Source organism: Neopelma chrysocephalum, unplaced genomic scaffold (genome assembly GCF_003984885.1).
Source record: "Neopelma chrysocephalum unplaced genomic scaffold, ASM398488v2 Primary Assembly neopelma1_22b, whole genome shotgun sequence".
Lineage (NCBI taxonomy): Eukaryota > Metazoa > Chordata > Aves > Passeriformes > Pipridae > Neopelma > Neopelma chrysocephalum.
Genome location: NW_020897690.1, coordinates 20599369 through 20626112, shown reverse-complemented (window position 1 = coordinate 20626112; position 26744 = coordinate 20599369). Strand labels below are relative to the sequence as shown.

The following is a 26744-nucleotide window of genomic DNA, read 5'->3' as shown; positions in this document are numbered from 1 at the left end:
AATGACAGGAACACAAATCAGAATATAATCCAGGTTTGCCTTTCCCCCCCACCAAATAAAATTAAAATGTTATTCATTAAAAATTTGTCCTGCTTCAGCATCTTCACATGGCCATTGTTAAAGCAGTAACATGCTTCCCTGGCTGCTGCCACACCCCAACCCTTCTTCCACAACAGGGGCAGTTTCTTCTCAGGAAGGTACTCAGGGTAAAGGAAGAAAGCCTATAACCGAAGCACTTTTGGATAACAATGACTGTGTTTTATTTAAAACAGCCAAATTTTGACACTCATGAGATGTTGGCTTATCTGAAGATATTTCAGATACCAACTGTCATTGATAGATTTGGGAAAATCAACTAATGCAATTTTGGAACTAGAGCTGAGCATGGAAAAAGGTGATTGCAGTAATCAGTCTGTATTGAGGTGCTCCTAAACTGTTTTGGTTTTTTTCTAATTCATGTAAAAATAAGCAAAAAAACCCCCAACCAAACACAAAGCCTTAGACGCTCTGATCATCTGGGCTTTCACAAGGGGGACACAGGCTTTTCTTCTGTTTTAGATCAGGGTAATCAAAGACATAAAGGAATCTATATACCCTATGCCATCTCCAAATGAAGATTTGCTATTTAGTTTTATTTTTTCGTGTTGATGTTCTCCTATCTGCCCAAATCACTTAGCTGAACAAATTAGCTCAGGTTAGAGCATGGTGCTAATACCACCAAGGTCATGGGCTTGATCCCCATATGGGCCATTCTCTTAAGAGCTGAACTTGATGGTGCCTGTAGGTCCCTTCCAACTCAGAATATTCTGTGATTATGAATGAGAAACTCCTGATCAGCACCAGTTTTGCTGATCAGCACATGTGAGCCATCTTTCTGACAAGCAGCAGAATAGATTTTTTTACTTCTGAAGTCTCCAACTTAATTTTTAAAACTGGCAGCAAAGTATGAAAATGGAATGTGTCTAGAACACATTTTAACCCAAAAACACTTCTTAAATTTTTTTTTCCTGTGGTAAAGCTAGTACTGACATGTAGCTCCATGCCTGGAAGAAAATGGTATCACTTCCTATGAGAGTTTCTTTTTTTTTTCCTTATGATTGAAGTATAACATGTTCAGTAGTAGTCAGCTCCAAAATAACTATAGTACAGCTATTTGTCTGAGACTGCTGGCATCATTAAGAGTGTGTTCAGTTGTTTTAAGAATATCTGAAGTTTATGTGGTAGTGATTGGCTTGTTAGAGAAATTGGTGTAGGAAAGAGGAGATCCAATTAGGTATATAGTTTTCAATGTCATTTCTTAAGTTTCTAGGTCTTAAAACTCAACTGGAAAAACCAAAAGCAAGAATTCCTGCTTAACTTCTGCAGCAAAATTGATCCACATAGCAAAATAAATTAGGTATTAGAGGACAACAAACAGGCAGCTTGTCTTGGAGTTGGACTTCTCTCTTTTGGTTGAAATTATGTGAGAAATGGGAAGCACCATCTGCTTCAGATTCATGTAATACTCCTTGGCTCTGTGGTCTATGTTTTTAATTTCGCACTGTTCTATATAATAAGTTTGTAAGGTTGGCCAAGGTTAAGTTCTAATTGCATCAGCAATTGCTTGATTCACAGCTCAGTTACACATGCCTGTATATTTGTTAGTAAAACTCAGCTTGCTGAGTCCTTCTTTCTGAGGATGGAAACATTCATGGACACCAGCAAAAGTAACTGTTTGCTTTCACTGACATATGAAATAGTTGGCCATTTTGAAAATAACATTTTAAGCTTAACCATTACGGTTTTGAAACCAAATTCACATTAAAAAGTGCAGTTAGACTTTTTTTTGATGGAGGGAGAAAAAAATACTAAAGCTTACAGAGCTCAGCGCTGATATCCCTAGAAATTTTAAAAATGTGGTACTGTGGGCTGTGATGGTATAAGTCCCATTGAGAGTGCCTTGTCAATAAACTACAACCCTATGGTGAACTGTTTGTTCCTAGAAGTGAGAGTAGTTTTCTGTGATAGTAAACTTAAAAAAAAATAAATTTAAACATCGCAATGGCTTTTAGAGCCAAAAAAGTTACTTATTGCTCACTTTCTAAACATTTTACAAGTCTCATGTAAAACAGGCAGAGTTCATGGAGAGGATGGAGGATGACTTCTGCAGCATACTGTGCTTCTAGCATGGCACTGCTGGAGGAGGCTTCTCCACAGAAGCAGGTTTCTCAGCACCTGGACTCTCATTCTGTCAGTCCCTATGTGGAGGAGAAGATGGTGTGTTTCCTATAGCAGTTTTTAAGGTTTTGTGCAGAAGTGTAAAGCAACTTTAATGGAACCTAAGAGACAACTCAATGAATCTGACCCTCACATATGGCTTGTCTCACACACCTTCCAGATTTCTCTCCTTCATTGAAATAAGTCGATTCAGAAATGTCCACGTACTGCCCTGCCATAAAAGCAGCTTTCAACAAGGACTTACCACACAAAAATCCAAACACTTTTTTTCCAAACACTGAGCAAAGATTGGTGCATGGGTACTCATGCAAAAATAAAAAGAGACTGTGCTTTATGTTTGACTGAAGTGCAACAAGCACCTGAACACTTTAAGGAGCTAAACTGGCCTTCCTGAACTGAGGAAAGGTTGGAGTTTTGGTTTAAAGTTCTTCCTCAACCTCCTTCAAAAGGAAACAAGGCTGGGAGTACCCCAGGAAGATGGCTAAGCAACTTGGGATTTACTGTGTGAACTCGGAGCCTGTGGGTGTAACAGTCATAGTTCAGGTGGAAGACATATAGGCCTGGTTGTCTGGAATGAGGCTTGTGCCAGCTCCCAATGCTATCATACCACCTCCTTCTATTCTACTATGTTGTTTACACTGTCTTGTTTGGACTTAAATAGTCCTTTCAGTTCTGTTAATCATTTAACTGCTGTATCCCCAAGCCATTGCAAAACAATGATGACTGAAACTCCTCAATTCCTTCCAAATACTGTTTATGAGTTATGAGAGACAGTCTAAGAAGATTGAATTGAATGACTAGTGCTGGCATTTGTCAATCCAGTTATGAGACCTGATGCATGAAAAGGGTAACTTTCCTGAAATACCCTATTTGAAGACCTGTACGAAGATAATAGAATTGTTATAGATGAAAAACCATATAGTGTTCACATTAGAAATAGTTGTCTTAGAAAAGACACAAGTGGGAGAGAACTGAGGTAAGGTTCCTCAGGCACAAGTAATTCTGCCATTACTTGTCTTGGGAGGTTGACTTTACAGCCAAATCATTCTTTTAACAGCTATTACAAGTGTATAGGGAAATTAAGTAATGATATGCAGGTCTAGAACATAGTCTATAAAAGGTTAAAAACTATTTGGATTATTTAATCTGCATATTATATATGTCTGTATAGTTGAGAGACTCCAGTCACAGCTAGCTCTTCATTATTCCTTGCTATGGGGAGGACTTGGAGGTTATTAAAACAGCTGGATAACATGGATGCTGACGGAACTGTAAACAGTTCTTTAGAGAGCTGTGTGGCAAGTCCCTTCATCTGTGCTATCTTCAACCCAATACCTTGGAAAGAAAGACCTTGAAAGAGGTGTGTTGCCCAACACTAAAAGTTTTTGTCTTGGTTTGAAATAGGACAGCGAAATAATATACTGGCAATCAGAAGTGGGAACTCCCTGATTTCCAGAGATGCCCTTTTCTGGCTCATGGCTCCTGAGGTGTTGGCTGTCGATAAGGAAAGAAACTAAGGCTGGTCAAGGCTGCCTAGGGACTGGACAGCAAAGCACACAGTGCCCTGACAGGTCCCAGCAGAGGTGGTCATTAGACAGAGTAAAGGAGAGGCATAATGAGTGTGATTTGTTGCATGCTTTCACAAATCATAGTATCCTTTTACAGCTTTGGGCAGGTTTACAGGTAGTGTCAAGAGAATGCAGTGATAATAGATGGTTTCAGCGTTTGTAAGGCACTATATCTCATGAAATACACAATGCCTGGTGAAAACAGCTTTTCTAACAAAGAGCCTTGATTTAATGAAGGAGCAGTAGATTTTCTGGAGTACCAGTGTGTTCGTTTAGCGAACAGATGTGGCACTTACTATACCCATCTTCCAAACCAGTCATTTGTTATTGCTCCTCTGCCAAAGGTTACTTTAAAAAGAACCATGAGGGCACTTCTTAGTCATAAACAGCAGCTGGTGAAAGCTGAAGCCCTTGCAGCTGTTTGCTAAGTGGATGGGTGTCTGAGCTCCAAGGCATCACAGTCCTTCAGGTACTTCTGCATATCTCACCCAGAGCTCATATGTAATCTTTATTTTTCATTCGTATTCTTGTGTCTCTACAGCATATAGCGATTTGGGGTATTATATTATTAATAAGCTGCACCATGTGGATGAATCAGTGGGAAGTAAAACTCGGAGGGCCTTCCTTTATCTTGCTGCCTTCCCTTTTATGGATGCCATGGTGAGTGCCTGATTCAGAACTGAATTTTAATATTAATGTAACATTTTTTATGGCCTTAGTTCACAAAGTCTGTTACCTGATGGGAAACTGAAGGTGTGCAGAAACAAGATATGTCCTTTTCAAGCCATAACTCTGGATATACCTGAACTCATCATCTCCTGCAACATGGAAAAACCATTTGGGTGGACTTTAAACATCCAGAGGTCATGACAGATGTCAAAAACCTCAGCTGCCTTGTCAGAGCTACTGTACGTGCATGTTGGAAAGCACTGGTTATCTTGTGATGAGCTACACTGGTTTTCTGTATGAGACTTCTCGTTCCCATTAGTAGTGGAAGATTTAGATTTGCCATGCATTCCCAGATCCCTTGCAGAGCTTGTAATGAATAAGGTCAATATCTTCTCAAAACAAATTTGTTGGAAAGATATTTCCTTACCATCCGTTTTTGCAAGCACAGCTAAGTTCAGTATATCTCAAATGATTGTGCAAGAGAGCCACATGGGGTGCACTGCTGCTTCCTAGATCACTAGGCTTACTGCTCATGGCCTGCCAACATAAAAACATGGCACCTCCCTTTAATGCTTCTGCTGTGTAAAACTGGTAAAGGAGAACCTCATGGCAATGCCTCCACCACTTTCTCTACCACTTTATCTGCTTGAAACAGTAGCTGACAATAAAAATAAGTTGGATCGTTAAATTTTCTCTTCCAGGCAGGACACAGTATAACTCAGTGGACCAATGAATATTACAGTTAAGAGGTGCATCCAGCTGGTGAATGAGAATACATTGGATTATTTATTATGATAATCCATCCTATGCAGCATCTCATTTATGAAGGGGTGGTTTCTTATTAGTTCACTCAGAAATTTCTATACAGTCTATAAAATTTTTCCCATTCTCCCTGTCAGCCCTGGCAATGATGAACTGAATGCAACAGTGCTTTCTCTGCATTAATGGCTTAACGTTTGCACAGGTTCAGACCAGGTACTGCTGGTGGAAAAGAGCTTTGCAGGTTGTTTGTGTACAATGTAACAACCAGAAAATAGTATTCTGGGACTTGAAATCATTCACAACATCATATTCAGTTCCCAAACTTTTCTCTGGCTTTTTTCAGGCATGGACCCATGCTGGGATTCTGCTGAAACACAAGTACAGTTTCCTGGTGGGATGTGCCTCCATCTCAGATGTCATAGCTCAGGTAAAGGCTCCTCCTAGAAGTCACTGTTCCCCTTGTATTATGGACCAGATGCTTTCCTAACCAGGAACTCTCTTGTACAGATAGTTTCTCTGTGACTTCTCTCTCCTCTGTGAGCAAGATACCAGAAGAAGTAATCTTTTGTACTATTCTGTGGCTGTTTCTCCATCAGTCAGTGGCTACTTATGTTTGACAGGTCTGCCGCACTACAGTACTGCACTAAATCCCTGAAGATAATACCAATTACTGTAAATTACTTTAACCCTCATGGTCTGCTCTTGTTCTGATGTGATCTACAAAGTTTGTTGGCCTTAGGTGCATGTCAGGTCATACACAGCTAAATATGGAAACAAATTCTTATTTTGGCCATGCCCTTTCCACAGCGATTGGTGAGTGGGGTGCCCAGGGTTGTGAAGTGTAAGACACCTGTCATCTTCTCTCAGCAAAATATTACACAGAGCAAGAGCAAGTCCAGAAGACAAAAAGTTGAGACTGTCCCTACCCCAGAACTCTCTACAGCTACATCAGTTCTCTACACAGGCAATAGGTGTGCAGGCAGTAGCCAGTTCTCCTTGGATAGCTTCATATGCACACTCTTCGTGACTGACTTTGCTTCTGTTTTCTGAAAAACAATGTTTTTGTAGTTTTCAAAAGAGCAGTTTTGCAAACCTTCATAAGCCCTGTGGCCTGCCTCAGAAATATTTGCAGAGTGTGTTTTTATTTAACTACTTCTTGAGCTCTAACCAGGAAGGAGAGAACCTGCGCCTGAACAATGTGTGTTGTATTTCTTGTGATTCAATCGAATGCCAGCATGTCCTAGCAGGTATTCTGCTCTTCACAGCACCAAACACAGTTGGCTTTCCAGTTGTGCTCCCCATCCAAAATCATTTGGAATTTAGCAGGCATGTAAGCACTCTGTACTTAACAAAGAGAATAATATCATATTAATCAATTCCTTTGCATTTTATGGATTGAACACTTAGTCTTAAGTGGCTGTCTTATGAGGTGTTCATTAGCCCAAAAGTTTCCATTGCATTTACATCAATGTGGCACTCAGCTGAAGAGCAAATAATGAAATACTGAAATTTAATTCAAAAAAGTAGAAAATTAGGTTGACATAAGACTTCCTTCTCCTAAATGCTGAAGTGAATGCGTTAAAACATCTGACTTTTTAATTGCCAGTAGCCTCCCCCTAACAAAAAAAAAATAAAATAGTAGGGCTTAAAAACTGACTGTAGAAGCATGTCTTCAGCCTCAGTGTCTATCAGAATAGCACATTCTCCTGGAAAGAGTAACACTCAGCCACATGCTTGCTGTCAGACCTTGCCAGACTTTCATGCTACCCTTCTGCTATTTATGGCTCGTAGTTTGACACCTGCCCAACCTTCAAGTACTGTTCAATAGAGTATGAAGTTAACTCTTGTTCTTCTCATGTGTATGACCAAATGCTGGGGGATCCTCATCCCCCTTTTAATACCATAAACTCGAAATCAGATAGATACTGTAGTCATGCATGGTTGTTGGTTCAGGTGGACTAGCTAGGAATCAAGACGGGAGATATGTTGGCCCTAAAGAAACACACAGACAAATTATTAATAATTTATTTGTTTGCTCTGCAGGTTGTTTTTGTAGCCATTTTGCTTCACAGTCACTTGGAGTGCAGGGAGCCTCTCTTGATCCCAATCTTGTCGTTATACATGGGAGCACTTGTGCGATGTACCACGTTATGCCTCGGATACTACAGGAACATACATGATGCTATTCCTGACAGGAGTGGGCCTGAAATGGGGGTATGTCTTAATACTTGTGCTTTTTCAAACTCAATAATTTTGACCTTGGGGGGGGGGTTGTGTTATAATACTCTATTAAACTACTGTGCACAAAGGGCCTTCTCTCTGTCCTGCAGGAAAAGCATTCTCACTTAAAGAGGCATGGTAGAAACTATTCTGGCAACAGTGCACATGAGACAGTGCCTTCCACGGTATGGATGTACTGTCTACTGACCACCTCTGTACTGAGTTGTAAGACAGCACAGCATGAACTAAGTGATCACCTTAGTTCACATGGAAGAAGATCTCAAAATTTCTCTTTTTCCTCAAATGTCTTGTTGATTTTCATGTAGCTTTGTCTGGCAGTCAGAACAAATTATGCAGATAGATACCTTATGCATTATTTATTGGGATCCATGACACATCTTCTTTGGAATCAGTATTAATAACATGAGTGATAATATTTTAGGCTCTTCATGTTGAAAATTACTGAAATGAATGTACCAAACTGACAATGGGTGGGAAAAGCAAAAAACCTTTTTCTGTGCTTTTGGTCCTGTGCTATGTGTTTTTTTCCAAACACACTTTATTTTTTTTACTCTGTCTTGCAGGGAGAAGCTACGATAAGGAAGATGCTGAGTTTCTGGTGGCCTTTGGCATTAATTTTGGCAACTCAGCGAATAAGTAGGCCCATTGTCAACCTTTTTGTCTCCCGCGACCTAGGTGGCAGTTCTGCAGCCACAGAGGTAAGAAAGTCAGTGCTCTGCATACTGCAAATGATCATTAACATGGTATTAGATCTGTGTTTCTCTTCTCAGCCATGCTGACAAGAGAAGATTGTCTTAAGTACATTTCTGTTTAGTGCTCTTTTTATGCTTGAAAAGAAAACTGCTTGGACTCTTACCATGAGTCTTTCTGCCAGGTCTAGTGGGACCTCACCCTCAACAAGACCTGTAGAATTTTGTCACTGAACAGTGCCTGTGTCCCAAGTTTTCATGCTCTACATATAAGGTATATATCCCCCGGAGCATTCGTATCCCAGAGGTTTTAGGACAGTCATCAGTAGTCCCATGTTCTGCTCTTACCTGTCATGTGTATTTTATGGCTATGCAAACTGATGTGAAACTACTGTTAGCAGTCAGTGCATCACACAGAGCAGTGTAGAGGCATAAGAAAGCATTTAAAAAAAATCTGTCTCCTGGTTGGGGTGTGAAATTCACCCTATTTTTCTTTTTCTTGAGGAATTTCAGATTACTCCAATAAGTCTCATAAACCTGTTGGGAGCCAGACTTCTGATTGTAACATAGAGCCTTCACCAGTACTCACCATGAGCTGACCTATTCTCTTAAGAAGTCTAGGGGACCTTTGCTGCCAGTTGCAGTGGGAGGATGTCTAGATGCACGTAGTTATTAACAAATCTCTCATGTTTTTTTTTCTACAGGAAAAGCAAAGCTCTAAGATACTAAATGGAAAGGAAAATTCAGAGAGCTATTGCTAATTTGTCATATGTGATACTGTGTATTTCACTCTAAGGAGTTGCCAGAGACTGCAAATGAACAGCTGTGGAGAGAACTTAGGAAACTTCACGCTTTTACATATGTAAATCAGGGATCATTCTATGCATTAATATCAGCTTTGGTACAAGGGGAGCCAAAGTGGGTTAGCATTTCTTGGTGACTTTTGATTTCAGGTGCATCACATTTCATGGCTAGCCAGTTACATTTTGTTGCTATTAGGATGACTCCAATTATTTGTCATAGCTGGTGGTTTGCTGGCAGTTTTACATTAACAGTAATGGTCACATTTCAACTTTCTCTGAATAATTGCCTCTGAAAAGGGAGGTTCTGGAAATACAGATAACATCAGTGTCTGGAGCATCAGTATCCACGGTTTTATAGGTCCCCTGTTCAATAATATCAGCAACTTTCAGTGTGGGCAGGATGTCCCCATGAAGGACCAGGCTGTAACACATTCATGAGGACCGCAATCCTCTTGCATTGTCCAACTCCCACTGCTTTTGTTTGGACTGCCAGCACAGTTATGGTTATTGGGCTACTTCTTTGGTGTTGGATTTGATGGAGGTCTTTTTCACCTGTCAAATACAGATTCTAGGCATTTAGAAAAGCTTACATGCATATATTTTGAGATCACACCAACTGAGGAAAAATACTGGGAAAAAATCACTGCTAAAAACTTAAATATTTTAATCCAAGTGGAATCTAGCATACAAAATGTGGTAGTGAAATACTGTTTTCTTTACAGGTACTGTGTCTTTACAGTCTTTTAGGACTTCATGATGAAAATAAGCAAAATATCTTTTATATTCCTTGTTTGATTTAACCTAGTTAGGTTTCATTTCAGATGGAAATTCTGCTAAAAATACAATAATGGGAAGGTGTGCAATTAAAAAGGGTACTGTCTTAAAATTCCAGTTTGTTTTATTTGAACCAATTACTTTTTCAAGGTACATTAAACATTATTAAAGCTATTATTAGCAGGGAAGGATCTATCCCACTTTCTTCCTCTCTGTGGATATCACTATGTTTCCCCTTCTTTTTAAACAGCACAGGAAACAAATTAGCTTGCTACATGGTCATTTGCTGGCATAGTTCTTTTAACCAAGCAAAGACAGAAGTTACATTTATAATGGGAAATCGGGCTCAGATAACCAAGAAAATGTACATCAAAAGTTTAGCACTGAAACAGAGACAGCAGTAGTTAAAAAGGTCTTTCCTGAAGCTACCATTACCAGATGTAAAATGAATAAGAATTTAGGTGGATGGTAGCAGATCTGAACCTGCAGTCAAAAGGCAGTCAAGCACTTTGATTTCTAAGAATTGAGATAGTCATGCAGTTCTCAGTACAGATGCATCCTTTAGCTCTGAGTACTAGAAAACTTGGAGTGACAGTAGATTTACAAGCAGCCTCACGAAGAGCTCTGAAGCACCCTTTCTACATCAAAGACATGAAGTACATATATTTAGACTTTTTCTTCAGCAATCAGAAACATCACCAAAATCTTTCATACATTACTATGTAGGGGAGCTTGTCTTTTATGCACCTCTTGGACTGTACTTGTGAAAGTGTAAAAGGGTGTAGTTTTAAATTTCAGGCAGACAGTTGTTTCTCAAGATGAAAATATTCATCTGGAATTATTTTTATTTGTTGTTCACTGGGAGAGGTGGAGTTTTTTGTCTCGTAAGTGCCTCCTGCCCCAGTGTAGTCAGATTGATGTCAGTCAGCCACTGAGGCCCACTGATTTGTCATCTCTCTGTTTTGCTTAAAGCTGTTTTATACATAAGAATACCAAATAAAATGTATATAAATTAAAATTATGCAATATGATCCAAAGCTACCATGAGCTGTAAGGCATTCTGCTACTCAGCTACCTGTAAGTAAAATCACTCAGGAGCAATGTGTGAGGAGCTGTTTGTCTGGCTGAGGGGTGCACCACAGCTCAAGTTAACTGTTATCCCAAAGCACCAGAGTGATGGTGAAATGACAAAACTTATATAGCTTTGTGGCACAAAAGATTTCATAAGCTTAAAGTGCCAGGCCAAATGGTGGCCATTCTGATGGCCTTCCTGAAACAAAGAGCTTTCAGTTGCTTCTCTGGTTTCTCATTGTGTCAAGGTCAATGTGGTGATATTGGTGGAAAATGTCATTGTATGTTAGTTTAACTGTTGTGTTTGAAGATTTGAAGTTCATGTCTCTCTGTCTCCATTTGTAGGCAGTGGCAATTCTGACAGCTACATATCCTGTGGGACACATGCCATATGGCTGGCTGACAGAGATCAGAGCAGTGTACCCTGCTTTTGACAAGGTGAGTGTCCCTGTTAGGGGTGTGATAAATACCTTTTGTGTGGTTTTGCATGTGTGGTCCTCCTTGTTCTCTCTGTTTGCTGTTCCACTGATGGGTTTTTTTAAAATCCTTGTTAAAATTAATTGGCTTTGGGTGGCTTCAAGCTGTTGTCTGATTTATGATTTTAACCTTAGCTCTGTGTTACAAGGTATTAAGCTGCCTTTTGAACAGATAGGTGCTGTATTTTTAAGGATTAAAAAAAGTCCTCACTATGATGTAGCTACTTAGGTAATGAAGTTATTTTTCCCAAAGTGACATCAGTGAGTGAGCAAGCTCACATCGCTGCTCCCGTATTTTGTGGTATCTCTTAAGTGGGTTTGGGTTCATTTGCTTATGTTAATGTTTAGCAAAGGGTGTTTCATAGACTGACAGTAACAGAGATAACATACATTCTTTTAGTTGCACTGGTTTAGCTGACCAAGGCTATGAAGATTTTTGTTGGTATGTGATGTAATTTTGTAAGAATGCAAGGACTGCTTCTGGAACTGAGCGCAGAGTAAATATATAACAAAAATTAATTTTGTTTAGTCTCTTTTTTTTTCCTCTGATTAAGGACTGGTACTCACTAGTCCATATGTTGCGTGAAGAATAGTCCTGTCCTGTGACTCTAGAATTCGAATGCCAGATCCTCTTTTTTCCTTTATTTACCAATTAGTAATTGAACTTTCTGGTTCCAAATACTCATGAAAAATATGCTTGCTTGCTCTGATGTGTTTAACTGGAGCAAGCCCTGTTTGATATCATCCACTGTATTTCCAAGGAAAATTCAAAACCAAAACAAAGTCAAATCTGTCATAACCTCCTAACCTGCCTCTATACAGCTAAATTGACCTGTCAGATAAAATACCGCATGCACGCTTTCTCAGAGGTCATGCTGCTGAAAAGGAACTGCAGATGCAAACCCAATAAACTTCAAGATAAAAATAGTTTGGGACAGGAAACTCAGGGGCTGCTAACCTCATTTGATCCGAGCCACAATCAAATGCACTATTACCAAGCTATAGTAACAGCAATTAAGACTCCTAAATTCAGTTCTCATTTAGCTGGTGGAAGATGTGCTGACAACTGTAGTGGTGACAGGATTAGACTATGATTTGTCAATTCATTTATTTCAGTTTAAAGGTTGCTCATAGGGCTCTTGGGGAACAATGTGAGGAAGAAAATGCTAGGGTAGGGTACAGATGGCTATAGTTCATCTAATTGCTGAAAAACTAATGGGAATTTTAGTTCCATGTTTTAAGAGCAATTTGGAATAAAATGTGCAAAGTGAGGTAGCAGCAGTATATATCCTTGCAACTGCGTGTGTAAATACCTCCACCATACATTTCAGATAATAAATATGAAACCTGAAACCCACAGTGGTTTGGGGTTTTTTTAGATTGCTGTGAGAATTACTTTTCCCTCAGTCCCACATATTCTGTGTGTCACCGTGCTTTTCAAAAGCTTTTTTTCCTTAAGCTAAGGCTTTCTCAGAAGAGTCTGGATAGAAACACTTTTTATTTCTGGACCCTGTAAAGCCTTCATTGTGATTTTCAGATGCCAAAAGAGTGTGTATGCATTCAAACTCCCATTTTCTTTTGTCAATTACTCGGAAAGTTGGCAATGCTGATTGCCATCAGAAGCACACTGACTGATGGGATTTGGATCCTGATAGTATGCCCCTCTTCAGTGGCTCTACTTGAGAAGCCAGATGATTGTCTTCACAGGGAAATGATTACCTCTCTTCACATTTTTAAGAGAGATGCAGAGTCCTAGTTCAGTCTTTTATGAGACTGTGTCCAGAGCAACCTCATGGCCTAGTAGTTAGATTCAGACTAAGGGTTACTACTGATATACTAGTTCTCTACTCTGTATGCTGGTTTATGTGGTGATAATGCCATTACTCTTAATGGACTATGCAACCTGACTCAGAGCAACTGTGAGAAGACTTGCAAATGCTATTTATCTGATTACTAGATGGGAATGGATATTCTTTTTGCTCTGGGATCTGCATAGTGTTTTGTTCTGAGAACTAAGTAGGATACAAGAGTTAGGAAGAAAGAGTATATGGTCAAGAGTTAGAGCAAAGGGTGGAGTAGGACAAAGGCAGAGATAGCAGCGATGAGGTAGGAATGAATGACAACTTTTCTTACCATTCCTTTTGGATGGTTTGATTTGTTTTTTTTTTCCTCCCTCTTTGTCATTTTAGCCTTGTTAGAAAGTTAAGCCATTCGGCAAAAAGTTCCTTTAAACCCTAGTAAGTGATGTAAGCAAGGCCTATCTTCACATATATAAAAACTAACCATAGCAAAGTATTTCTTCAGAAACACAATTAATAGGAATAGATGAGTGAAAAAGTGTTTACAGAGAGTTTTCCTAACCTATTCTCAAAAAAGGTCACCTTTGGGAGCGGCTTCCTGCTTCAGGGTCTGGGCTGCCTAGCCCAGACTTCCAAGCAGGTATTTAGGCAGGAGTGTGGGGCTGTCTAGGTGCAGTTGCTGCACTGATCAGAACAAAAGCCTTAAATTGCAAAATTCCATCAACAACTTGAATGTGTGTGAAATCACAGAGCTTACGTTTGGTTTGTCACCTCCCAAGACGTGTTTGCAACGATTCTATTTCTCTTATGAGTAACTTCAGTAAAGGAGGCTGACCATGTGACAGATGCTGCTGTTCTACCTGAGTTGCATCAAGGATGTATAAATGTAGTACTATGTCTCATGGTACAGGTTTTATCAGCGGGTGCACAAACTTGTGTATCTCAAACAGCCCCAGGGTAAATGCAATAGATGACCCAACAGCCTCTTGCTACAGGGCTCCTAATAGTGCCCCGCTTTGATATCCCATCCTCTTCTTTCACAGACCATTTAGATTGTTTTTATGTGTTCCCCAAGGGCAATTTTAAATCTTCAGCTTCATTTGCTACATTAGATATTTGGAAGAAGGCTGTTGTTGTTTTAAATAAAACTTCGCTGCCATGTGATTACAGAGCCCGTGTTCAAGGTGGAACATCTAATAGTCCTAATTATGTTCTGTTCATTAAACTGCATTAACGGAGCTGACTGTTCCAGGAGCTTTGTTTATATTACCTACTTGTCTAATTGGATCAGTAAGGATGCTTGCATTGGTGATTTGGTACCAATTTGTGGTGAAAGGGAATGAAATCTTGTTTTTCCTAAAAAAACATGCTACAAACTTCACACTAAGGTTAAAAAAAAGCATGTGGAGTTTCCTTAGAAAGAGCTATCATCCCTTTTTAAAGCTGAATTTATTAAATAGGACTTATTCTTTAGAAAAATAGGGAGATTACAGCCCTTCAGTGACTATAACAGCAGTTGGTGTCAGTTTAAGCGGAAAATGTTCTGTAGTAGTACAAAGTACTCAGAAAGCTCTAGGTTATAAAGCAAACAAGCAAAGTCAGACACGGACAGGCACAGACAGTCAGGTCCAGCACATGACCCTGGTGCTGTCAGCCTCCCGGTAGTCTGGAGCCAAGCTAATGCTCACTATCTCTTTCTCTTACCCTAGAATAACCCCAGCAATAAATTGGTGAACACGAACAGCATCGTCACAGCAACACATATCAAGAAGTTCACTTTCGTTTGCATGGCTTTGTCCTTAACGGTAAGAAACCTTTGTTCAACTCTCTGATTTTCATCTCAACCAGAAAACTGACTCCTCTACCTAATGCTAAAAGCACTAGCAGTTCAAGAAAGGTGAGTTGTCTTTTCTTGTGAGGATCTGTTGCTTTTATCTGGACAAGTGAGTGTGGTCATAGTATTGGAGTACTGAGAAAATCAGCTGTCATTAATTCACGCCAGATATCTAAAAGGCTGGACTTACTTTATTTTCACTACTTTTCATTTCAAATCAACCTCCACGTGCAAGAAGATATCAGAGATCTGCTTTTCTTTTCATCTCTTTTGGTTTTATTTCTTTAAATGAACAAAAGTTCTGGTAACTAGCATGTCAGGAAAACAAAAGAATGCATTTGTGTCACATGCAGTGGGATGGCAGCCTATCCCTGGGTGTCCTTCATTTACTGTGAATGGTAGGAAGGGCAGCACAGGTTGAACCTGCAGGAGCTTTTCCATGCTGCCTCTCATGGCACTGTTTTTTCATGTGGTGGTACTTCCATGGGTGTTGATTCTGTTTGCTCTCAAAATTAAGTAAAAAGGGCAGTCTCATAGATGGTGCTGACACTGATGGAAGGATCTAAAGCCTTGTTCACACTGGGAAGCAGTGCATGGGGATGACATTCAGGGAGAAATTTTGCTGAACCTACAGTGTTCCAAAACTACCAGCTTGCACACATACATACAGTGCATCTTCTCCAAGAACACTGTTTCTGGACAAGTCTTCTTAGCAACAAACAAACAATTTTGGAAGAAAACTCTTAGAGCTGGTGGGGATCATAGCAAATAATGGAGCAGATGACCAGGGTAAATCCAATGTCTATTTCTCTAGATAGGATGGATTTATATTAGCTCTTGGGGCCATGACATCGTCTCTCCTCAGTACCTGCAGTAGCAGAACAAAAACAAAGGAGAACCTAGAAAACAGATTTTTCACAGAAAAAGTACTTTGTAACACTAGAAAAGTAGTTGGGAAATGCAGCAATTGTTTTAGGATCCAATGCTCAGAGTCCTACGATTGAATTTGTTCATATCCCAAACAGGTTTTCTCTTTATCCCCAGAGTTCCATATTTCCATGGGGTAGCTGGCTGCTTTGTAACTCCCTTCTCCCTACATTCATATATTTACTGTTGAGTAACGGAGTGATGGCAGAATTTCTCTCTCCTTTTCATTTTAGTGTAGAACCTTTTTGACTGAGTTGCACGTGGCTTATGTGTGAAGAGAAACTAATTTATGTCAAAGGCAACCTTACAGTACACAAGCCTGAAGTATTTGCAACCCACTCCCTTGCCACAACCTGGGAATGTGGAATATAGTACTCTGTGTCTTATTTCACAGTTGAAAATGAAGTTACTCAATTCATCTGTAGCTGAATTATATTTCTTCTGCTCTTTGTTTCCTATACTTTTTCCCTAAACAGCTACAACTGGCCACCATTAAAGACAGAACTGCATGAGCCAGTGTGACATCTCTTCTGTCTTTTAATTTCCTTAAGCTTGAACTCTTCATGTGACTTAGAGACCAACAGCTCTTGCTCTAACTTGTATTTCCTATGCCATGAAACAATGACAGATGTTTGTTGCCACTGAATTGGCCATTCTCTGAAGACAAGTTTTTCTCTTGTGTCCTGTGCCAAGCCAAGTTTATGTTCTCTACAGTTGGAGCCTTCCTTGAAGTCTGTCAGTGCTGTTACAGACCCACAAAGGGCAAAGCTTTCCTTGTTATAAATTGTTCTGAGAATACTATTTAAATCTCAGAGATTTCTCTGAACTGACAATATTCTTAATCCCTCATGGTATTTATCAGTTTGCTCGAGTTCTGATAGATCACAAGCTTTTCACATTACCATCACCATCCTCTGCAGAGTAATTTTTAATTACTGCAGTAAGCTTTTGGTTTGTGTCTTTATGGGATTTTTTTTCCCGAAAGTTCTCCACAGTACTTTCAAGGGCAGTTCTTTCATAAGCTCATCATGAGAGATTTATCCACACTGAAATTCCAGAAACACTTTTGAGGTCCATAGCTTTTCCTGTCCTGTTTCTATTTTTACCTGCTAGTGACAGATTCTTAGGATTGCTTGTCAACAGACAGAAGGGAAAAATAGACACATGAGCTCTAAAGATTCAGTTTGATTCAAAGGCCTGAGCCTGCAAATGCTTCAGCACACAAACTCAGTAGGTGTTGGTATGACTGAAGTTAGTATGTGCCACAGGTTCTAAGGAACTAGACTTCAAATTTGCCTCTGTTGTTGCCAGGTGAGCTCCCATGGCCATCGGTGATAGCTGTGTTTTTATTCAGGGGCTCTACTTCAACCAAGGGCAGTCAGACTAGTGGCTTGACATCTTGTTCTTTCAAATCAGAGAGAAAGTGGGGAACAAGCTCCCAGACTGATAACACAAACCAAATCAAGTACTTAGACATGTCATGTGAATACATTTTCCAGGGGATGATCTATAGAAGGATTCCAGAAGATGTAAAGGAAGTCCATTAACCACTGGAAAAAAATAACAGTGAAGCTTTATGTACAAGCAGCAAACATGCAGGGAAGTATCTTCCCAATGTAAAACCCTCAGAAACCTTCCGATCACTAAAGACATACTTTTTTCATAGAATTGGCAGAAAAAAAAAATGTTCTACCTCCTTCCACAGACCAGTCATGCCTGCAAACCTACTGCTGCAACAGAAAGCACTTTTTCACCGTTGTTGATGGTGACACTGTTGGGTCAGAGTAGAAAAAAATACATATTTTTGTTAAGAAACATAACTTTGTGGTTTGTTTCAATCTCCATGGGATCTGAAAGGCTACACTTGTGCCTTCCCAGGGTAACTGGGCAGCATGCAGATGTGTTCTGTGAAGTATGATCATAAGTATTGTCTCATGGATTTTAAGCATCAGGGGGGTATTAAAGCTGCTTCTTCAAAAAATGGGAATTAGTTGTATTGCTGAGTGAAAATTATGTAGACAAGCTGTTTTATTTAAAGGCTATAAGTAGAAGCCATTAGACCCCCAACATTTAAGACAGCTGATGTGATTACTCATATTGATGTGGTTTTGGTTGTAGGTAAGCAGTGATTCCTTCCAACAACCCTGTTTTGTGACTGTGTAACTGAATGTAAAATTTGTATAGCAGACAGAAGGGAGTCAGCTGTAGAATTTTGCCCTCTATAGTTAATGGACTGTTCTGATTTTAGAAAATAAGGCATGCTTGGTAATTTACTTGCAGCTTAAAGAGTGTGCATAGTGCTGTTTGCCATTATATGTTACTTCACTGATATTGGCACTATGGGAAAAATGCTTCTTTCCTTGTGTAAGTAGAGATACTGCTCCAAATGCCAGTGTTGCTGCCATTGTGGATCAGGCTTGTTGAAGAATGTTTAGTTGAAGAACTAAAGATTTTGGTTCAATGCTAGACCTGTTTAGATGACCCTACAGATCAGCCCTGATAATGTTGCACAGTTGTAAACTATGTGAAGACACAGACTCGTGAGAGGAAAGTGGTGCATTTGTAGCACACATCCCTTTGGCTGTGGGATGTGTCAGCCTCAGTCCAGTGCAGAAATCCCAAAATAATTTGTCTGGGTGCTAAATTACTGCATTTCTCCATTGCAGCAAAGGTTTGCTCTGTCAGGGGGAGCACTCCCTTACTCATGAACTGTGTGTAGATGGTCAGGCTGTGCAAGGAGCAAGCTACTCGAAGGAACCCTACCATACCCAGCAGGAGTAATAGCAAACAGGCTGTGCCTTAGCAAGGGTTTTTCTTAGATTAGTGGTAGTGTCTCTGAGCTCGGACACCATGGTGCAGAATTCAGGGGTTTTCCAAGGCAGCCTGTGGTGCAGCACAGATACTGCGAAATTACCTTTCTCTCTCCATTTCCCAGCTGAGCTCTTATTTAAGTCTTATGTGATGACACAGAAGTTGCAGTCAGTTCAGATCCTCTTCCTCCGCTAATGTTAGCTGCTGGCAGCCACAGGATTAGTATTTGGTCACCTGCCTCTAAACTGCAAGGCTTTTCAGGCTGATTTCATGTCACTTGTTAGTCCCTGCTATATGGAAGTAATAGAGGTCTCCTTTTTGAAGGCTCAAGCTTCTTCTCTGCACCCGCTGCAGCCTACTCTCTGTGGTCACAGCCATCCCCTCATGCACACGTCTGTGTGCAAACCCTGTGCAGGTTGGTGAAGTTGTGTGCCCTGAGTTGAAAGCCAGCCATCAACAGGAAGCATTAGGGAAAGTGGGGAAAGTGGGACATTTAACTCTCTGAGGGGACTGGCAGTATATACATCTGTTTATGTCTCAGAGTCCTGTTAGAAGGCAAGACATGTCTTCCTTAACATGAGGCGCAAACACTGGGGTAAAAGCATGGCTGGCTCAGTGCAGCTGACATGAGACCACTGCATGAGGAACATACAGGATGCTGATCAGAGAACACAGATTTCTGAGAGAGCACTGTGAAAGCTCCCTAGCTGACCTTCGCTAAAAATGAACCAGAATAATCTGTACTTACTTGTTTGTTTATACCAGGAAAGGAGCAATCAGTCCTTACAGCAGTAGTTAGAGAGCTATGCAAATTGGTTCAGCTTTCTCTTCAAGCAGCCTCAGCTGGGACAGACCACAATGGTTTTGGAATGCGTTTCCAAACACCAGGTCCTGTTAGCTGCATTTTTCCTCTTAGCTAAAATGTCATCAAGACACATGGCCAGTTATATCTTCATATTCTTGAGTGTTCTGTGTATTACAACAGGTTTTCCCTTACCAATAAGACAGGCTCAAGGTGCCAGGGTGACATGCTGAGCACACCACACTGTGTTCATCTGTCTGTCACCAAGTTAATGTACAGCAAGAGATCTCCACAGTACTTCTCACTTTTAACATGTTCTATTAGAAACAGCTCAAAGCTGTTTCCAGCTTTAAGTACAACAGCACAAGTGCTATTTAAAAGGAATTTCAATGCTGCTTTGTTTTTTTTTTTAATGAATACATGGTTAGGGACAAATGGGGAAGGTAGTAGTTTTCACTAATGAACAGACCAATTAAGGGGAGAAGCGAATTGTGTAGAATGCAGTCTTTTATTTAATTAGTGGACACCGCTTAAGAAACTAAATCCAGATGTTCGGATATGCCCTGTCATTTTTCATTCCTTTCTGTTCCAAAAGACTGAAAGATAGAATGGAGAGAAAGCTTTCACATTTACACTCATATATGTGTATGTGATTTATGCAAGATTTACAAATTTCGGATATACTTGTTACAAACAAACTAGTAAAAGCTTTAAATCCCTTTAAAAAAAAAACAACATTGCCATGAAGTTTCAACTAAAGTAAGGTTCAGGCCCTTAAGGTAAACAGATTGATATGCACTGTGTTGTGGTAAACAAATTCAAATGCCAGGTCATCTGCATTAGATTTAAATCTTAGTGAAAGTTTAAATTTAGCTTACTTAGGAGCAGACAGCTGGTCAGTTTACTGGCTTACGTGCTTAACCCTGAGAGTTGAATTTATGTATGTCAATACATTTCAAAATGTCACCTACTTACAGTCAGGTTTTGTTTATTGACTCCTCAATTATATTGCTTATAATTGAGAAGTCTAATTATAACTGTAAAATGTTTTTAATTCTTGCAGTATTATTTTCTATATTATTTGTTAGGTAATCTCTTACATGCTATAAATAAAATACTACATATTTTTGTCAATAGAATGTAATATTTAGATTCATAACTTACTCTTTTGATGGAGGGGAAAAAGTGCTGATTTCTAAGGGCTCCTGCTGATGAGCATCTGCAGGTTAAGGAATTACTATTGGCAAGTGTTGTTTCTTTCATTTGCTGTAAGTTATCAGTCCTTTAGGAAGAGCAGCTGGGATAGTTTGTCAGCTGACATTTTGTCAGCTCTCCAGTGATTTTACCTTGTAGCACAGCAGCATAAACTATCATCACTTGGCAGTTATATTCATCTCATATATTAATGTATAATATATGTATCTGATAAGCATATAATCATATTCAGAGTGCCGTTCCAAGTGAGGGGTTTTATACTATATTATAACAATCAGAAGTATTAAGATGCAGCATTTATCGTGTTCATTTGTGCATCTTTTATTTCCCCCACCCATGGGCAAAGAAGGGACAGATGCTGGGAACCATAGACTTGCAAGATTCAACAGATGGACCCCATCTCAGTGTGAAAACAGCAGGGAGAGCTCCAGAGTCACAGGGTTTCTCTTGCTAGGTGTCTGTGATGGGATCAGTTTCAGCATGAAGAGAGGAGGAGGAAAGTCTTTATTCCATTTCTCCACAGTTTACTGCAAGCCATCCCATCATTTTTCTAATTCTCAGTCATCAACTGCTTGGTTATGTTCTATAATTAATCATCAAGCACCTAGGAGATAAGAAGAAAACCCTGATCAAGAACAAGGTAGCCAGTGTAACAGGGAAAATTCCCTTTATGAAAAAATTAGAAATACAGAAGACAGCACTCAGTAGTTGCTGCTTCCTACTTAATTCTGTAAGAGAGAGAGTCAGCCACTGGTAGAGAAGCAGCTGTGTTTCATTCAGGCTGAGAAGCCCTGTCTGTTTAAAGCCAGCTCCAGATGCCCAAGCTTTTGCTCTCTGTTTTGGATTTGGTTATGCCAAAGTAGGAACTGCCAAGCGTATACCAGCTGCTGACCTTCCTGTCCAGGTGATCAGCAAGGCTCCACCAGCCAGTGAAATGAATGTAGCACTGGCAGATCAAACTGGAGCCTGCATGAGTGAAGACAGAATATTCATATCAACTCAGTGTATTATTGCAATAGCATTGCCTTATTGACTTACTCCCTCATGCTGTGCAAACATTTTATACTCAATAGTTGTTTAATTTCCAGTTGAACTCAGCAAATCATATTTCCTAGCCTTCAGTCTGTCAGCTGATTTTTCCCATGAGGGACACCAAAGACTGTACAGTTTTCACAGGCCCATTTCCTCTCAAATATTCAGTCTCTAGTCTAATAAATATACCATTTCATATTCCTCTCTGCACTTACAAATAAGTTCATTTTCCACATGATAAACTATCCAGTGTAAAGCTCTTATGTACAGAAGACACTGATGTATTTGATGTTTTCAACTACGCTGTCTGCTAAACAATGATACAAAAAGCAACTGTTGAGAGAAGTTAAAGGAGAGAAGTTAAAGAATTCTTTGCATCTCTGCAGCAAGACTGACTGCTGGCTTGGTAGGTATCCTTAGCTTGTATTCAGGCTAATACTGAATTAGGCTTGAAAAATGCCAAGGAACATGTTCCGGTTTCACTGAAACCTCTGGAAGGCAGAAAAGGAGTGTCCACAGTGTGAAGTAACTGCATGGCAGATCCCTGGGTGTCAGTTGATTGGTGTCAGGAGTCCCATGCAGACTGCCATTTAGTCACCATGAATGCACTTACTGAGTTGCAATAGCTACAGAAGTATCATACACTTAAGTTTCTTTCCAACTTTAGAGATGAAATACCTGAAGGGTCTTATTTCAAGGCCAAGAGACAGTAAATTGCATTCAGGGCCTGAGATTAATTTTTAGATGTCTTAGGTAGCTTTGCTGTAGCCAGAGGATGTACAAAGGAATATTTTAAAACAGGGTTTGCTGCAAGCAGTACGAACATAGTTTCACAAAAACATGGTTAGTGTTTTTCTTGTTTCCTAAAGAAAATAAGGTCAGTTACCACTACTACTGTGAAATCAGTATTAGACTGTCAGATAGCAAGAAAACATAGAAATACTAGAATTTATCCCTTCACCTTAATGCATTTGAGCAAACAGAAGAGAAGAGTTCTGTGTGTTCATTTGATTAAGTTTGGCAAAGATCAGCCTAGAGTGGAGCAAAGCGATTTGCAATTCTGATCACTACAAGAAACTGCCGGGGCTTTTATTTCATTATTTCTCTTCCACTCTCACTTACAAGGCTTTTAGCCAAATACCTGCTCCCTTATCTCCATGTTTTCAAGTGATTCAGATGCTGGAAAGGGGAACAATCAAAAATAAAAAAATAACTGTTTCTGTTTCTTTGTGACTAATGCCACAGTTTTCCTCAGTGTATTTGAGAGGGTTGCTACCAAAGAAAATCACCCAGTTATTGCAAATTATATAGCTTTGATAGCTATATACATTCTGGGCTGCTAAAGCTGGTTCTTAGTTCACAAGCTGAAATCAGAACAAAGTGGTGATTTCTGAGATCCTTTTAGGCATTCTTGTCTGTGCTTTACATCTAACCTGCATGCAATGCTGAAACCTTCCCACTTGCCCATCTCAACTCTTACACAGATGGTGCAGAAGAGCACAGCAGCTGAACAAGTAGGTACAAATGGACTGAAGTTAACAAAGCCTTATTTTTTCATGAATTTTTGACTCATGGTTGAGGGAATAGCATCAGGGTCTGAAAAGGACAAGCCATACTTTAACTTCCTTGGCGTTTCAGGTACTCGACATCTTTCCTTGAAAAGGGGAATGCAATATGACATCCAGTTATAAACCTCATTAATCTGTTCTGTCGTGAGGCTTTGGATACTGTATCATTTCTCCCTTACTAGAAGAAACAGCTGTGCCACACTATGGAAAACAGGATTCCTCATGATGATTTCTTTCGTGTAAATGAGGAAACCTGTGAGTTTATCAGTGTTCAAACTGTAACATTGAGCAGACTGAGTTACTCTGTAGAAATCACAAATTTGAATTCTGGATCAGAAAGGTAACATGACTTCTGATGGCAATAATGCTTTTCAGTTTTTGACACACTTGTGTTTTAACAAACATGGTCTGGGACATGAGCTAGAGTTTCACAGCATTGTAGGTCCAATAGATCAGTTACCAGCCACTGCACTGGAATTTATAAATGGAAGATTACTGAAGAGCCAACTTTCTTAAAGTGGCTTGTGTTACTGCATTAACTGTGTTGAACCTTTGCTGTTTTCTAAAGTTGACCAAGGTTATATGATTTTTTGGGGAGGGGAAGTTATTAGTTTTTTAAGGAAGTTAGTCTGACTGTGGAACTTTAGAATTTGAATAATAACTGAATTTTTTCAAGGCATCACACAATATCAAACTGCAGATTAATACTGCCTATCCTCATTCCCCTTCCACATAATTTAAAGCAATCATACTTCATATAGTATATTGTCCAGTTCATCCAGGTTAAAACAGTAGTAGATCCTCCCCTGTCCAAGTTCATGCTTACAGCTCTCCTCAACAGGAAGTTTTCCTGAATGTCTCCTTTTCTGCTTGTGAGAATAATTAATTCCCTCTGAAGATCTTCCGGCTGAGAGTAGCTACTGCAGCATATCTTCATTTCTGATATTTGTTGCTTGCTTTCAGGAATACCTTTTTATAACAAAGAAGAGCTTAGTCATGGCTAGCAATTGGCTTTAAGAAACAGTACAAACTGCATTTTCTTCAGAACTGAAGTACTGTATAGCATTATTTAGCCTTCTATGTAGTTTTTCCACCCAATTTTAAAGATAAATGAAAGGAAATATGTACAGGAACTATGTTTTGCTGCCACTGTATATACCTGTGACATTCAGTGTCAGAAGTCACTGAATGCTCAAACCCTTGAAGAGGCTGCTAGATTTGTGTACAAGGTTCATTCATTTTTTTCCAGTCTTTTATTGGCTGTTTTTATTTTGCATCTCTGCGTTGCTTTATTATCAAAGGTTACAACTGGGCTTGACTAAAGACAGTAAAATCCACAGCAATAAATGCCACAACAGGAAACTAGTCCCTCTCAGAGGACACAACCCCAGCTGCCGACCATGCTGGTATCTGAAATTCCCTGTGTGACAGAGTTCAGTGTCCTTATCTCTTGTGAGTATACAAAGAGAGAACATAAAAAAGAGGTGCAGATTTTCTCCACACTCTCAAATCTTATTTCACCAATGGTTTCATTACAGCCTCGTTGTATTAAAGAGATTTCACAAGTCATATCTTGGATATTCATATTTTAAAAAAGCAATGTTAACTTTTAAGACTAAATCCACTTTATTTTGATTTTACTGTCATACACTATATGGATGCCAAGGACAGCTTTTAGAATAATACCACTCATCCAACGGCTGAATTTGTTTTCACTGCTTTGATTTTGCCCATCTCTGAACTCCCAGGTTGTTTTTTTTTATCTTCAGGCTGCTGGCACAGAAATAACAATTTGAAAACAGCATATTGGTAGACATTAGCTCAAGCAGCTCTTTACCTTTTCAAGGGCAGGTTTAGTTCCCACTTCAGTAAAAATTATTTCAGACACGACTGGAACCATTCCTGCCTGCTCAGGAAGACGCTGGACCACCAGAGGCAGACTTTATGAAATCCTCATCAGGACCTTGTCCCATCCATGGTACTGCACTGAGCCTTTGTCCCTGGAACAAGGGTTTTCTGTTTGCTCCAGTGAGGTGGAGATTGATGTCTCCTTCGTGATTGTTCAGGTTTCACACAAAGGGTCTATTCTGTGTGAGTGGCTGGAGCAAGCAGAAAAGGAAGCATCAAAAATTGTCACTGCAGCACGTTTCTGCTCATACTCCATAATTGCAATAAGAAGCAACAAGGGCTGCAGAAAACTCAGGACAGAAGAAAATTAGTAAGTTGTTACATCAACAATTTTCAGAGAGGGCTCAGGAATCTGCCAGCTTTGGTTTATTTGAGCTTTTTAGAAGTGAAGCTCTACCCAGTAAAATATCCTGCTTTCTGTAAAACACTTAAGCAGCAAAATTCAGTGGGGAGATATAATGACTACCTTAAACAATTTAGTGACCCAACCCAGCCTGAAAAATACCACCTAATTACTTTAAGCAGCAGCTGGGGGGAAAGCAGATGTGGCATCGTGTTAATGCTGTTGGAGTGTCAGTGAATTGTGCAGCTGCTTGCTGTAGTTTTATTTCTGAAAACATAGTGCTCCATCACTCCAAACTGTAAGAAAAGTTAGGGAAGGCGGGGGAGACTTAGATATGTATAAACCAATTGTTTCAGGAGGAGATAAGAAGTTAGGGAGTGTTTCCACAGGCAGGTTCTGGTTCCTTTTGCTCCCTCTCTGCTTGATAAATTTTATGATGGCTTATTTCAGCTTTACACCCCTTTCGCAGAACACAAAGTTCACAGAAATCTATACTGACTTGCATGTGCCTGAGGGATGATCATTATAAGAGAATGTCCTTGTGATTCAAGTCATCAGTATTATGCTAAATCGCTTTCAAATATGTCTGCGGTCTGACATCTGCTCTCAGATCCAGGGCTTTTTGCTTCATGGGATCACAGAATTGTTCAGGTTGGAAAGGCCTCAGGAGTTTTATCAGGTCCAGCCTTTGGCTCAAAGCACTGTTTGTTGTGAGGTCAGGACATGTTCCCTGGGGCTTTGGACAGTCTGTTCCTGAAAACCTTATATTTCCCACACAAGAAAAGGACCTTCTTCCGAGTTACAGGGAACATGAGCACACCTCATAATGTATCTCAACAGAGCATCACACTGCAGCAACCTTTAACGCCTCAAAGCCTCAAACAATTTGGGATGATGAATTTAGTTTTTTTGCTGTGTATCAAAAATTCCTCAAAAGTGCCAAAACTGAGATGGCTTTGCAAAGACTGCTCTCTGACATGATTTACACCAAAGATACCATATGATTCTGCATGAGTCTTCCTTGAGTCTTTAAAGGCAAGAAGTTTTTTAATTGGTTATTTTCATGGTAAACTGATTTCCTGTCAACAGGGAATAATGCCTTTATGATACAACCTAGACTTTTTGATTTCTTGGTCCACAATAACACACTAATCCTTTATTTGTGTAAACTGATGAGTAGCTGCATTGCCTTCCTTCATAAGAACCCTGCTGAACACTTTACATGTTGTTCAACT

General features: G+C 39.7%; 1 protein-coding gene across 1 annotated transcript in view; it reads left to right on the top strand.

The window, feature by feature from the left end:
• ANKH (ANKH inorganic pyrophosphate transport regulator) overlaps nucleotides 1-26744 on the top strand; it is a 98831-nt gene that overhangs the window by 59760 nt on the left and 12327 nt on the right. The window contains exons 3-8 of the mRNA XM_027681697.1: nucleotides 4327-4445; nucleotides 5560-5643; nucleotides 7260-7430; nucleotides 8021-8155; nucleotides 11140-11232; nucleotides 14779-14874. Coding sequence (XP_027537498.1) covers nucleotides 4327-4445; nucleotides 5560-5643; nucleotides 7260-7430; nucleotides 8021-8155; nucleotides 11140-11232; nucleotides 14779-14874 — 698 coding nt within the window. The remainder of the gene's footprint in view (nucleotides 1-4326; nucleotides 4446-5559; nucleotides 5644-7259; nucleotides 7431-8020; nucleotides 8156-11139; nucleotides 11233-14778; nucleotides 14875-26744) is intronic.